This window comes from Tiliqua scincoides, chromosome 3, assembly GCF_035046505.1.
Source record: "Tiliqua scincoides isolate rTilSci1 chromosome 3, rTilSci1.hap2, whole genome shotgun sequence".
NCBI classification, from domain to species: Eukaryota; Metazoa; Chordata; class Lepidosauria; order Squamata; family Scincidae; genus Tiliqua; species Tiliqua scincoides.
The window spans coordinates 175,821,840-175,836,361 of NC_089823.1; the positions used below are offsets into that span (position 1 = coordinate 175,821,840).

Genomic DNA, 14,522 nt, shown 5'->3' on the forward strand with positions numbered 1-14,522 from the left:
GAGCCATGGGTTATAAAGTACAGTACTCTACACGTCCAAAGTGCTACATAAATGGTGATTAGTAATAATCAAGAATATCTTAGCAGTCCCAGCTCTTTCTTTGTCCTCTTAAGCCATATTTTCTTTAGTTGGCCACATTCTCTTTATGTTGCAGGAAACAAGGGGGAGGGGGAGAAGAGAACCAAAGAGCATGAATGCAAAGAAATGAAGACGTAAATGTGAGAGGAAATTATGGCAGAATCAAAGCTGTTAAGAGACATCATTATGCAGAAAGACCGGTTTGGACTGGAGGAATGTATGAAAGGGCTAAAAGTTCATCCTGCATGTGTATTAGTCATACTGGACCTTCTGTTATCCCTTCTAGAGGCAGGCTGGTCGCATTATCCACTGTAGGGGTCTCTTCTTTCTTCAGTGATGTCTGAACTAGCAAGCTGACATACGGCTTATGGCAAGCCATGTTACCCAACGGTGGGTAGTGTTGTCTGTAGCAAATGTAAGCAAATATGAGACCCAGAACTCCTCCAACAAAAGCATCTAGAAAAGAAGACAATGTTAAAAAAATCTCTGTGGCTGTTGGAAAACCAGTTCATTCCAAATATTGCGACTGAAACTTAATCAAAGCTAGAGATAGAGAAGGAAGTGAGTTCCAAATAACAACACATGATTTAGATCAAACTGTTGTCCTTTAGGGTCATTTAACACCTGGTATTTTGATTTGGATGTCTCTCTATTGCCCCACTGGTTGTTCATAATTTATGACATTTAATTATTAAAAAAACAAACCAGAGAAATGCAGGCAAGCGTCACTTAATGGGGATATGTTCTCCAAACCCTGCCGTTAAGTGATTTTGTTGTTGTGTGATTCTTACCTTTGTGTAAGGTTGCACATACACATCATGGCTTGTAACCTGTAAAGGATTTTTCCTCCAGAAACTTGTCCAATCCCCTTTTAAAGGCGTCCAGGCTAGACGCCATCACCACATCCTGTGGCAAGGAGTTCCACAGACCAACCACACGCTGAGTAAAGAAATATTTTCTTTTGTCTGTTCTAACTCTTCCAACACTCAATTTTAGTGGATGTCCCCTGGTTCTGGTGTTATGTGAGAGTGTAAAGAGTGTCTCTATCCACTCTGTCCATCCCCTGCATAATTTTGTATGTCTCAAACATGTCCCCGCTCAGGCGCCTCTTTTCTAGGCTGAAGAGGCCTAAACGCCGTAGCCTTTCCTCATAAGGAAGGTGCCCCAGCCCAGTAATCGTCTTAGTTGCTCTCTTTTGCACCTTTTCCATTTCCACTATGTCTTTTTTGAGGCGACCAGAACTGGATACAATACTCCAGGTGTGGCCTTACCACAGATTTGTACAACGGCATTATAATATTAGCTGTTTTGTTCTAAATACCTTTTCTAATGATCCCAAGCATAGAATTGGCCTTCTTTACTGCCGCTGCACATTGGGTCGACACTTTCATCGACCTGTCCACCACCACCCCAAGATCTCTCTCCTGCTCTGTCACAGACAGCTCAGAACCCATCAGCCTATATGTGAAGTTTTGATTTTTTGCCCCAATGTGCATGACCTTACACTTACTGACATTGAAGCGCATCTGCCATTTTGCTGCCCATTCTGCCAATCTGGAGAGATCCTTCTGGAGCTCCTCACAATCACTTCTGGTCTTCACCACTCGAAAAAGTTTGGTGTCGTCTGCAAACCTAGCCACCTCACTGCTCACCCTTGTCTCCAGGTCATTTATGAAGAGGTTGAAAAGCACTGGTCCCAGGACAGATCCTTGGGGCACACTGCTTTTCACTTCTCTCCATTGTGAAAATTGCCCATTGACACCCACTCTCTGTTTCTTGGTCTTCAACCAGTTCTCAATCCGTGAGAGGACCTGTCCTCTAATTCCCTGACTGTGGAGTTTTTTCAGTAGCTTTTGGTGAGAGACTGGTGCGGGACTTTGGTGAGGGTGTCGAACGCCTTCTGAAAGTCCAGATATATAATGTCCACGGGTTCTCCCGCATCCACATGCCTGCTGACCTTTTCAAAGAATTCTATAAGGTTCGTGAGGCAAGACTTACCCTTACAGAAGCCACGCTGATTCTCCCTCAGCAAGGCCTGTTCGTCTATGTGTTTTGAGATTCTATCTTTGATGAGGCATTCCACCATCTTACCCGGTATAGATGTTAGGCTGACCGGCCTATAGTTTCCCGGGTCCCCCCTCTTTCCCTTTTTAAAGATAGGCGTGACATTTGCTATCCACCAATCTTCTGGCACCGTGGCTCTTTTGAGGGACAAGCTGCATATCTTAGTCAAGAGATCAGCAACTTCATTCTTCAATTCCTTAATAACTCTTGGGTGGATGCCATCAGGGCCCAGTGACTTATTGATCTTTAATTTATCAATGAGGTCTGAAACATCTTCTCTTTTAACCTCTATCTGACTTAACTCCTCGGTCAGGAGGGGCCGTTCGGGCAGCGGTATTTGCCCGAGGTCTTCTGCCGTGAAGACAGATGCAAAGAACTCATTTAATTTCTCTGCCATCTCTAAGTCTCCTTTTATCTCCCCTTTCCCTCCCTCACCATCCAGAGGGCCAACCGCTTCCCTGGCGGGTTTCCTGCTTCTAACATATTTGAAGAAGCTTTTATTATTCCCCTTAATGTTGCTGGCCTTGCGTTCCTCATAGTCTCGCTTGGCCTCCCGTATCACCTTCTTACATTTCTTTGCCACAGTTTATGTTCCTTTTTATTCTCCTCATTAGGGCAAGACTTCCATTTACAGAAGGAAGCTTCCTTGCACTTTACAGCCTCTCTAACTTGGTTCGTTAGCCATGCGGGCACCCTTCTGGATTTAGTGGAGCCCTTCTTTCTTTGCGGTATACACCTCTGCTGGGCCTCTATTACTATTGTTTTAAGCAGCCTCCATGCACTCTGGAGAGACTGGACTCTTTTTACCTTCCCTTTCAACCTCCTTCTAACCAGCCTCCTCATTTGAGGGGAGTCCTCCCATCGGAAGTCAAGGGTTTTTGTGAGAGGCATATTGCCGTTCAACCTAGAAGTATTGCATAGCCATCATGAGTAGCCATTGATCAGAAGGCCAGCAAGAGGAAAACGAATTGCGAATGGGACTCCTAAACCAGCAATTTTGCTGGTGTTAAGTCCAAGGAGAGAAAGGGGGTGGGTTGGACCGGAAAAACAGAGATAGGTTCCCAGTGCACAATGGTTTCCCAACCATATCTGCCCTCCCCCAGCCCTGAAAAGTCCACAATTTGCCCCAGCCACCAGCTTGCCTGCTCTGGTGTGGGCTGGGTTCATCAGTGACTGGTGTTTGCACCAGCAGCTCTTCTGCTCCAGCAGCTTATTTGTGCGCAGAGCAGCATGCCATTTACGGTGCTGCTACTGCAACCATTATGATGGCTGATCAGGAGATCCACTGCTGTAAAGGGTCCACAGAATTGGGTCATTTGTCATCTTTAGATCAATGTTGGGCTCACAATAAATCAGAATGGTTCCACCTCTTGATCCTTAAGACTTAGCTGCTCATTTTTAATTTTTTTTTATTTTTTAGCCTCAGTTTTTAAAGACTTTGTAAGCCTTTTCTGATTCAAGACCAGCAGAGAAACTGACTCTTTTACTTGAGTTTTAAAAAAATAAAACAGCGCAAAAGAAGAATATAAAGATGTTTTGTTGTTTAAAAAAGAGACTTGTACATTTTATGAATGGCTGTTTTGTTTTTTTCCAAGAATTTCTAACTGGCTGCCATGAATTTACAGGTGGCATTTTCAAGGCTTCATAAGCAGAAAGTTATGAAACTACAAGCATGAAACTACAAGTTATGAAACTTTTCAAGGCTTCATAACCAGAAAGCACTATAAGCAATGAATGCTTCCTTCTACCAAGCAATGTGTATTACCAAAGAAAAATTCAACGTTGCCTTGAATAGTATTCATTTAATTGATGTCGTTGAATGACAATTTCTCAGAAAGAAAAATTACAATTTCTCTTACTTCCCCATTATTCAGTTTCTCTGCACTCATTTGTGCATTCAAATGGGAGACATCAAACTGGAAAAAAGAAAAAACTCTTGACTCTTATTAGTACTTTATTATACTGCGGCAATAAAACCCACAACATTAGGACAATCTGTTTCCTTCTTGCATGGTAGCTTTCCATAAGGAATTGCAAAGAAAATCAATTACATTTATCATATTATGTTTATGGACCTTTCCTTCAATCTTTTAAAAGTTTCTGTAGAAAATTAAGCACAGTGATGTACCATTAAGTAACCAATAGCATCATTTTTTCTGCCTATACTTTATATTCAAACTATTTAGCATTCCAAATGACTCTCCCATGCCCTATCATAGGTTCTTCCTTCCCCCTTGAAAATAAACAGCATTCCAAAGGAGATCAAACAAGTTTAATACAAGCAAACAGCTAAAATTCTCAAGAGATCAGTATGCTGTTGACAGTGACATATGAATGTGAAGCAGCAAGACCCAGAATGCTTGCGGAGTGCAATTAAGAACAAGGAGAACGTAAACTTTGACACATGGTTAAAGAACAGCTATTTCACACAATAAACTCATCATATAACCTTAAGATCATAAGAGCCCTGCTGGATCAGGCCAAATGCCCATCTAGTCCAGCTTCCTGTATCTCATAGTGGCCACCAGATACCTCAGGGAGCACACAAGACAACAAAATACCAGTATCCTGTTGTCACTCTCTTGCATCTGGCATTATGAGGTAGCCTACTTCTAAAACCAGGAGGTTGCACATTCCCATCATGGCTTGTAACCTATGATGGACTTTCTTCTAAAAATCAGTCCCCCCTTTAAAGGCATCTAGGCCAGATACAATCACTACATCCTGTGGTAAGGAGTTCCACAGATTAATTACATGTTGTATTTACAACCTTGTATTTTATTTTGCCCATGGCTGTGAATCTTTGCCACCAACAGCATACAAGTCAGACAAGCGAGGAGGAAGATAAATCGCAAAGCACAATGTGCCGCAGAAAAGAGAGAAGCAGGAAAGTGAAGCTCAAATTAGACATGATGGCACATGCTTTTTATTCATGCGTCTGTCCCATTCCCACATAAAGTCCAGGTGAAGTCTTTTGACATGAAAGGGGTACACAGTAACGTGTCATGACCCAGCTATGATTGAGACAGGACACAGGGAAACAATCATAGAGCACAGGGACAGGGGTGGAAGGATTCACCAGGGCAGGCTGGGAGTCAGTGAAACAGAAGGGCTGAGGTGAACTGAGGCAGGGTAAGGGAAGGTGAGGTGAGGAAGGCCAGGATGAGTTTCTCAGACTGCTGGGATGACTTGAATGTGCGAGTTTTTCAAGTCCAGGAGTCAGCTGATGGCATCCAGTGCAATGATGCCCTCTAGGACAGAGGTATCAAACTCATTTCATATAGTGGGCTGAATAGCATTCATGATGACTGCTGAGGGCTGGAAGTGGCATCACTAAGCTGGAAGTGATGTCATTAAGCAATAATGGCCAGAAAGAAGTACTTTGTTCTCACAAAGCAACTCATAGAAGAGACAATGCAAATGACAGAAGAGAAAATGTGCAAATCTTGTTCATAACTTCAAGAAACGAGAGACCCCAATTATCACTCTGGGAGAGCCCAATTATAACAGGGGCAGGGAAATTACTTTTGGGTGCCACATCTGGCACATGGGTCTTATGTTTGACACCCTTGCTCAAGGATGCTTACTTGACTTACTGAACAGCCAGGGCCGAGGCTTGGTGCAGAAACTAAGGTGCTAAAGTTTGGTTGGAGGGAGAGCCTGTTTAAGACACACACCCCTTACTGCCTTACATCAAGGGAGCAAAGCCCCCCCCCCCACACACACACATCTTGTTATGTTGCATTGCTTCAAGGATCTTTATCACCCAGTTCAGTTTATTTCAGGTTTTGAGGTTGGGGTGGAAGAAAATTACTTCAAGCAACGATAAGGCAGGTCCAGGGTGCAAAGTTGAAAGAGTCAATGAAGAAGAAAATAGGAGAGGAAAAGAGTGACATTGGTTGATAAGATCAGGGGTAGGATGGAAAGGGGATGACTGATGTTGGGGAATTCCGCATGTGTAAATGTTTATCAGACAAAAGCTTGGCTGCAGACTGTGCAGAGCTACTTGCTTATGTGAAGCTGATTGGAGCAGTTTCCTTTTTTCTTCACCAGCTGGTGAACAGAATGGTGCGATGTAGCTGCTGCAATGCTAAGTGAGTGAGTAGCATGTTTGACTTTAGGTCTCTGGCTACTGAAAGAACTCTTTTTCTCCATAATATTCTGGAACAGTTCTGCCTATCATCCAGAACTACTCCAGTATCTCTTGGGATCCTTTGCAAGGGGAGCACCTGGGGCTGGCCCAGCCATAAAGTGAGTGACCATGGCTCACATCAGTGGTGGGGTGAGGATGGGGGGAGTGGCCACCATCTCCCTCCAGTCCGCCACACTGATTGTTACAAGTGAATGGAATCATTTGCTTCTCACATCAACCCTTACTCATATAGTCCCTTTATACTTCAAGCAAGTGCATGAGGGGGTGGAGAATAGTCACCACTGCCATCCTCCTCCCCAGAAAAACAGAACAGACAGTGGTGAGTGAATTTTACTCACTACACTTCTTCCTTCCCTTCTCCTTCTTCACGCCTTCCCTTCAAACTTAAAGAGACCGCACAAGGAATGAATAAAGTGAGGGGGTGGGGAAGCCAGTCACCACTGCCCACACTTTTTTTTTCAGCAGGAGCAGCAGTGACCCACTTCCCTACTCCCTCACCTTGTTCCTTCCTTGAATAGTCGCTTTAAATTCCAAGGGACTGCACAAGGTGAGTAGGGTGCAAGAGGGTAGGAGTCACTTACTGGGTTCCTTCCTTGTGGTTCCTTTAAATGAAACAACACGCAAGAGATGCTAGGAGTTCCCAGCATCATCTGCACTTCCTGTTTTGTCAGGAGCATCATGTGGGAAGGAGTCAGATAAGTAGTTCTGGGTTGTTGTTTTGCCTTGGTGCAGGTGGGCAGCAGTGGCATCAGGGATGGCTTCTGTTTGGCTGTCTCTAGGAGCACCACTTTTCTCTGTCCCACCCCCTGGAAAAGCTGTAGAGTCATGTAGTGCTGGTGCTGTGCCAGGGCTGAGGGATGGCGCTACAGCATGGCAGCAAGTGAGTGCACAGACATCTCTTTGTATTACTTTGGTACCAGGATACTTGTTCTGGATTGTACGCACCATTACCAAAGCAGAGTATTAGATAAAGCTGGGGCTCACCCTTCTGAAGTGCTGCAGTCCAGATACAAATTCCCAATCCCTCAGCTGCTAATACTATCTTTTAAAATAGTGGCTCTCACACATTTAGCACCAGGACCCACTTTTTAGAATGAGAATCTGTCAGGACCCACAGGAAGTGATGTCATGACCGAAAGTGACATCATCAAACAGGAAAATTTTTAACAATCCTCGGCTGCAATCCTACCCACACTAATCCAGGAGTAAGTCCCATTTACTATCCTTGTTAAAAGAATATACATATTAGCTTGTTAAAAGTACAGGTCTGTAACATTTTCCCCAATGCAGTCACATACCATGGTAGCATCAAGTCTAATATATTAAAAATAAAATATTGAAATGAATGGGGTTTCAAATGAAAGTGGGTTTGAAGAAACACTGTTTGAGAAACAGTTTGAGAAACACTGCTTTAAAAGAATGCCCATGGATTACCTTTGTCACACCTAGTTCGACCTTAACACAACTAAAAACACAACTCCTTGTTATTGATATAATGAACAGAAGTGGTAGCCCTGCAAAACAGAAATTGCTTATAGTCAGGTAGCAGCTACTTAAATGCCTCCTATTTCATCCTGTGACAATATAATTATTGGGCTGCAGGGGTGATCAGTGCCAAGTCCTTGCACCAAAGGAGGATCATTGAAGCCTGACCCCATCACTAAAGTGATTTAAATACTCAAACATAGCCATCAGAGCCAATGTAATAAATTGTTCTTTATACCAAATACTATAATTATTTGAGTTGTAATTTCCCCTTAGCTTTAAGGTCGTTGGTACTGGTGTTTAATCTTTCTTAGGCATTTGGAATTTTTACTACATGCTATTGCATTAAAAGGCTCTGAACTTTGGCAGTGTGAGCGTATGAACCGTGTGTGGGTGAGTGGTTTGGACAATAACTTCTATAACTATATAGGAGCTGCTTTAGCACAGTGGCTGTCAGCCCAATCCAGACCAGGATTTGAGTCGGTGCAGTGGTTCCTGTGCTGGCTCTGAGTGTCTCAAATGTGTTGTAAGGCATATTTGCTCTGACTTGAGAGCATGGAGGCCTGTGCTGGCTGGGCCAGGCTGAATCCCAACCCTGTGCTGGCTGGGGCAGGTAAGATTGTACTGGGTGGTACAGAGGGTGGGGGAGGATGGTGGGAGGGTGTTTTGGAGCCAAGGAGGGGTGTTTTGGGGTAGGGTGGAATGGGGAAGGATCAGGCCTGGGAGGAGGGTGGAATTGGCAGTGCTAGCGCATGCCATATCCTAACCTCCCTCCTGGTGTTACACTGGGCTTGGATCTGAGAAGCCCCATAAGGATGGCTGGGATCTGAGACTCGCCATAAGGATGGCTGTCCCCTTAAGGGACAGGGGAAAGAAAAGGCAGCAGCATGATCCCCAGGATCTTGGGGACTTGGCTTTCTTATAGAACACATCACACACATTCCTATACAACATGTCACACAATCTTAATTTGATCCAAATATTCTGTGGAATATCTAAAATACTGGGAAACACTGAAAAAAATTACTTGGATAAAACCAGGAACTCTTTCAATAGGGACAGCATTGATATGGAGCTTCATGGGGAATATGTAGCAAAGTTGGATAGCCTTAAGGAGCTAGCTCTCTATGAACCCCTGCTATCTGGGTAAGACGCACTCTTTCAAGTGGGTGCTCTTCTTCTTAGCAGGAGGAGAGTAACTAGCCCACCTCACCCCAGCAGCGTCTTTTCTAGTGGCTGTCTGCTGGTGTTCTTTTGCATCTTTTTAGATTGTGAGCCCTTTTGGGTCAGGGAACCATTACTTATTTGATTTTTTTCTCTGTAAACCGCTTTGTGAACTTTAGTTGAAAAGCAGTATATAAATACTGATAACAACAACAACAATTTAGGTTAAGAGATGCATTTTTTTATGTTCAACAGCAAGTAGGCTTCATTAGCAGTTAAACAATCCCTGTTGTACAGAGTTTTGTTGAAGGGACTGGACACAATCCTTAGCTTTGCAATCTTTTGTTATATAACAAGACAATTATTTAGAGTAGAGGTGCCCAAACCCTGGCCCTGGGACCACTTGCAGCCCTCAAGGCCTCTCAATGTGGCTCTCAGGGAGCCCCCAGTCCCCAGTGAGCCTCTGGCCCTCCGGAGGTTTGTTGGAGCCCGCACTGGCCCGACGCAACTGCTCTCAGCATGAGGGCAACTGTTTGACCTCTCGCGTGAGCTGTGGGTTGAGGGCTCCCTCCACTGCTTGTTGTTTCAGGTCTGTGATGCAGTAGCGGCAGCAAAGGAAAGGCCAACCATGCTTTGTGCAAGGCCTTTTATAGGCCTTGAGCTATTGCAAGACCTGCATTCATTTATATAAGTTCATCTTTAATGTATTCATTTAGGTAAACTTATGTAAATTTATTCAAATTTTAAAAGTAAATTAATTCTTTTTTTCCCTGGCCGCCGACACAGTGTCAGAGAGACGATGTGGCCCTCCTGCCAAAAATTTTGGACACCCCTGATTTAGAGGAACAAAGGAGAAGGAGTTGGCAGGAGCTGAAAATGAAAGTATGAAATTAATTGAATTATCTTCTCTCTCTCTCTCTCTCTCCTCCCCCCTTGGGTTTCAACGGAGGTAAAATCTCATATTTCAATTCCTAAATGATCAGATAAAACCTAACTAAACTAATATGTTTGGTTCTTCAAATTTATTTTGAAACCTCTGGGACAGGGTATTTTTTTTAAATCAATATTCTTTTATGAAAAGAATTATATTCTAACATTTTTAGAGTGGGTCAAGAAATGATAGTATTACTGGAAGGCACCACAACAGAGAAAAGCAATGCTAAAAATACAAGCATGATGACAACTTTTCTATTCCACTGGCAGGAGATCAGATAAAGTAGGGTACTGATCTGAAGACATAAGGCAAATTAATGATGCATGCAAATTTGTCTCTCCATAGTCATAGCCTCACATTGCAGTGATTCCTGAACTACCCACATTTGCTGCTGTTCTCTCACACTGGAGGAATACAAGAGCCTTTCTAAATAATAAAGCAATACTCAGTCTTCAGACTTGCCTTGACAGCTTCAGACTTTAGTGCACCTGCCTCAATATTTATACTCGTTTTCAAGTTCTACAAAGACAAGTACCTACTGGGTTGGTAATTTATTTATAGCAGGAAAACCATAGCAGAACCATACACAGATGTGCTTGAAAATTGCTTTCTCCCTTACAAATCCGCCTGATTGTTAAGATTAACAGGAGAGAGGTTCTCCTGTGTGTCCCACCAACAGCACAAACGTGGCTGGTTGGGACCTGGTAGGCAAAGTTGCATCCAGGTTCTGAAGCTCAATCTCTTCACCACTATGCTACACCAGCTTCCACTACTATTCCCTAAATCCTCCCAAAATTGAAGTATATCTGTCTCCTCCTGTCTGATTTTAAACCATTGCCTTTTATCTCTAGAAATGTATGATGACATAGTTGACACAACAATGACATAATTATGGTGATATAACAATGAGGCTGTACTTTGCACATATGCAGAAACACTCTTCTCTCTGACCAAATACAGTAATCAGGACCTTGCTAGATTGCTGGATGCTCAGACACCTCTCTTTGAAGCTGGCATCAAGACATTTTTGTCTGCCTCAAGTGAGAAAGGTCTGCAACTTTGAACGTCTGGGAACTGTTCCAAAATTGGGTTGTTTTCGTTTTTCATTTACGGGCAGGAGTATAAAGAAAAGGCTACGCTGACAGCTAGTGGCCTTTTACCCATTATAATTATTTGTGCTTACCATGTTAGTGCAATAAATGGCACTCTTTTCAGAAATGGGAAGAAAAACCTTGTTAAGAATAATTATCTACACTCTTGAATTCCTAATGGAATATGTCCCTCTGTCCTTGCTCAACACTCTCTGTGTATGAATATGAATATGAATACTATATCTTTCCATTAGGTCTGAAAGAACACCATATTCATTTAGCCATATACAACTGTGACTTTAACAAAAGGCTGTCTGAATTGCCATTCACCTACACAATCTTTGCCCCATGCACTGTGGTGATGACCCTTGTTTGTTCCTTGCTGGACAGCTCAGGCTGTTATCACAAAGCCACCACAAGTAATTCAGCACAATTGCCTGTCACCCTGCAGCATAAAAGACAATGGCAGAGTGGCAAAGCCTGTTTTCCTGAATGAATTAGCGTCCCCATTCAGGATATAGTCCTTTCAGGTGCTCGCTAAAGTTACCCGCAGAAAAACATGCCGCTGCCACAGTTCCTGGCTTCCGCATAACAGCCAGCACAGTCTTCCTAGTTCCACAGCCTTACACTTCAAAGAAAAGCATATGCAGCTGTAATGGACGCAGCGGTAATCCCCTCAGGCACAGTCTATTTCCACCATACCGAAAACGTTACTGCAATTATTTGCCTCACCGCGCACATTTCACTCCATGAATAATTTTGGCAGAAGAGATTTCAAAAGAACGCACTTTGAATTTTCTCATTCAGCATACTGGGTTGTTGGGCTAGTGGTATGATGCTAATATAAGGCGTGAGAGATCTTGGGTTCAAATCCCAGACAAAACCCATGAGGGGGCATAAAGGGCCCATACCTATAGGGGAAAGACTGAACCTCAGTGGAAGAGTGCCTGCTTCACGTGCTTCAAAACAGTTTTACCTTCCACACATGCACATACGTATGCATATTCAGAAATGCACATATATGTCCATATTCCATGTACTGTATAGGTGATTAGAGAGGATCATGTTCCACAACATAATATCAATTCAACACCACATCAAATCATTCTGTGAGATTACAAGAGGACTCCTAGTGATGTGTTACATTCTGAAACATTCTGAATTTTTCCTAAAAGCCTCATTAGTTCAATATTACAGGTATAACCTAGTTATCCATGGATTTTTTACCGGTGATTTCATCTCAATGCGATGAGAAGAGCCCTTTATATCAAAGGAAAAAAGACGCTTTACTAAAGCCTTATTAATGGAGGAGAGGGCAGCCGGTAGACAATCCATCAATCATTCTCTCTCCAGGCACTTAGAACAGCCTCACTTCCAGGCAAGCAACCCCTCCCTTCACCTGAGCATCTGAAAGAATGCAAATCATTATCACCTGCTCCATTCTTTCCCTGAGTTAGGCTCCTGGGGAAGAGAGGGGTCGCTGCCTAGGAGTGAAGCCTTTCTAAGCACCTGGAGAAAGACTGATTGCCTCTGTGTGCATTACAAAAGGTCAACAAGGCTGTCTTTAAATTGCTGAGCAAAAGAACATTGTTTATTAAAAGGATTTGCTTTAGTGTGATTTTTGCCACCCAAGTGCCTTTTGGGAATGGAACCCTCGCAAATAACGAGACTCAACCTGCATTATTAAACAGCTTTCTTCAAAAGAGTGTGATACATTTATTAGTGTTCAATATTAGTAATTAGTTAATTATTTTTCTGTGCTTGATACATGTATGGTGGTAAAGAGTTGCCATCAGATCAGCTTTCAACTATTTGGGATTTTTTTTCAACTATTTGTATTAAAATACAATTTTTAAAAAATACAGTTGTCCTATCAATTCCATTGAGTGCATAAAATAAGTAATTCAGCCCAAAGCAACTTCAGTATACAGTGGTGCCTCGCAAGACGAAATTAATTCGTTCCACGAGTCGTTTCGTATTGCGAAATTTTCGTCTTGCGAAGCGCGATTTAAAACAAACCCAAAAAAAAAAGGAAAAAAATTTGTCTTGCAAAGCACGGCCATAGAAAAATTCGTCTTGCGAGTCACCAAAAAAATCACAAAACGCTTTCGTCTTGCAAGTTTTTTGTTGCGCGAGGCATTTGTCTTGCGAGGCATCACTGTATTTGGTTTCAACAGGAAGAAGGAAGATGTTTTTCTTGCCATTTCTCCTATCCACCCCCAGGATGGCACATCCGTCTGGGGCATTCATCAAATGAGTGGGAACAACAAATGAGCAAGGGGAACAGATTCAGAACTCACCCTTTGAATTCTCTTACATTGGCTGATCTCTTTGATGAGATGAAATATGTAATCCTATACTAAATCAAACCTACAGCCCAGCCCTAATTGAAACATCCTGTCCCCCACTGATACAGCCATGCCAATGGAGCACGTGCTGCAAGCTATGTGCAGCTAATGGGGAGGGCAGTTGCAGAAATCTTTTCATGGTATGGGAATTTTGTCCCCCTACCCTGCGGCAAGCCTCTGTTGCCTGAATGGGTCTCATTGGATCTGTGTCGGCCATTTTGTTGGTGCAGAACCAAGGAGAGGAGGGGAGAGGGAACGGGGATATGCGCATGCCCGTGCAACTGGGATATCCCCTCCCTTCCCTGTTCTGCCTCCTACCCAACCCCGCCCAGACACTCCCTCATTCCTCCCCCTCCCTGCTTCGTTCCTTCCACCACTCATTCCCCATGCTGGCTTATCTGTTTCCACAGGTTGCGGCAGCAACCTGCTGATGCAGCCACCATTTGTGCCACCGGTTCCAAAATGGCTGCCAGTAGAATGCACAACATGTTGCCCTATGACCATTTACGAAAGGAGAACCTCTGTTGTGACTCTTAAGTAGAATTGGGTCATTTGCAGTCTACACGTATTAGATTCACTACAGTACACAAAGTGCAAGGAGAGTTCATGGGAGAAAGGAACTGCCTTCTCTTACCTTGCCAGTGATGCTTGTAATCGCACATGCGTGACAGAGCTATCATCATGGCACAATACAGAGGTAGAATTGCTGCACAGAGCCGCCAGCTTTTCCCACGGCCTTTTTCGGTGAAGCAGTGCAACTTCCCAGCTAAGTAGAAGGTGGTAAAGCCAAGGCCCGAAAATGCAACTGCCAAATGAAAAACAAAATGTAGAAGCGAGCAGTGAATTAGAGTTAGCAGAATGATACAGAGAGCTTGCTCACAGAGGGCTCCACCTAGTAACCAAATATTTATTTATTTATGCCCTGTAGGGAAGTACCAGCTACTCTGTATGTAGAGATGTAGACTCCTTCTCCACAGCTCACAGTATAGTCATTAATGCACACTTATACCCAGGCAGCTTACTGTACCTACAGCATAAAGTGCAAAGCCGCTTGGCCTCTTCTGGGGGCATTCCATCATTTGCAGGCTGAGATGCATTACAGCAACAGAACCCCAGTTTCTATGAGTGACTGCCTCAGAAAGAAATATTATTCTTAACATCAGTGCCTGAAATTGTCACATAATCAAAATTTTAAGTGCACCACT

At 43.3% G+C, this 14,522-nt stretch overlaps 1 protein-coding gene across 1 annotated transcript in view; it reads right to left on the reverse strand.

The window, feature by feature from the left end:
• Positions 1 to 334: 334 nt before the first annotated feature.
• Positions 335 to 14,522, reverse strand: part of PLPP4 (phospholipid phosphatase 4) — a gene marked incomplete at its 5' end in the record, with an annotated part of 86,573 nt that continues 72,385 nt past the window's right edge. The window contains 2 exons of the mRNA XM_066621450.1: positions 335 to 534; positions 13,952 to 14,122. Of these exons, the coding sequence (XP_066477547.1) occupies positions 335 to 534; positions 13,952 to 14,122 (371 nt within the window). The remainder of the gene's footprint in view (positions 535 to 13,951; positions 14,123 to 14,522) is intronic.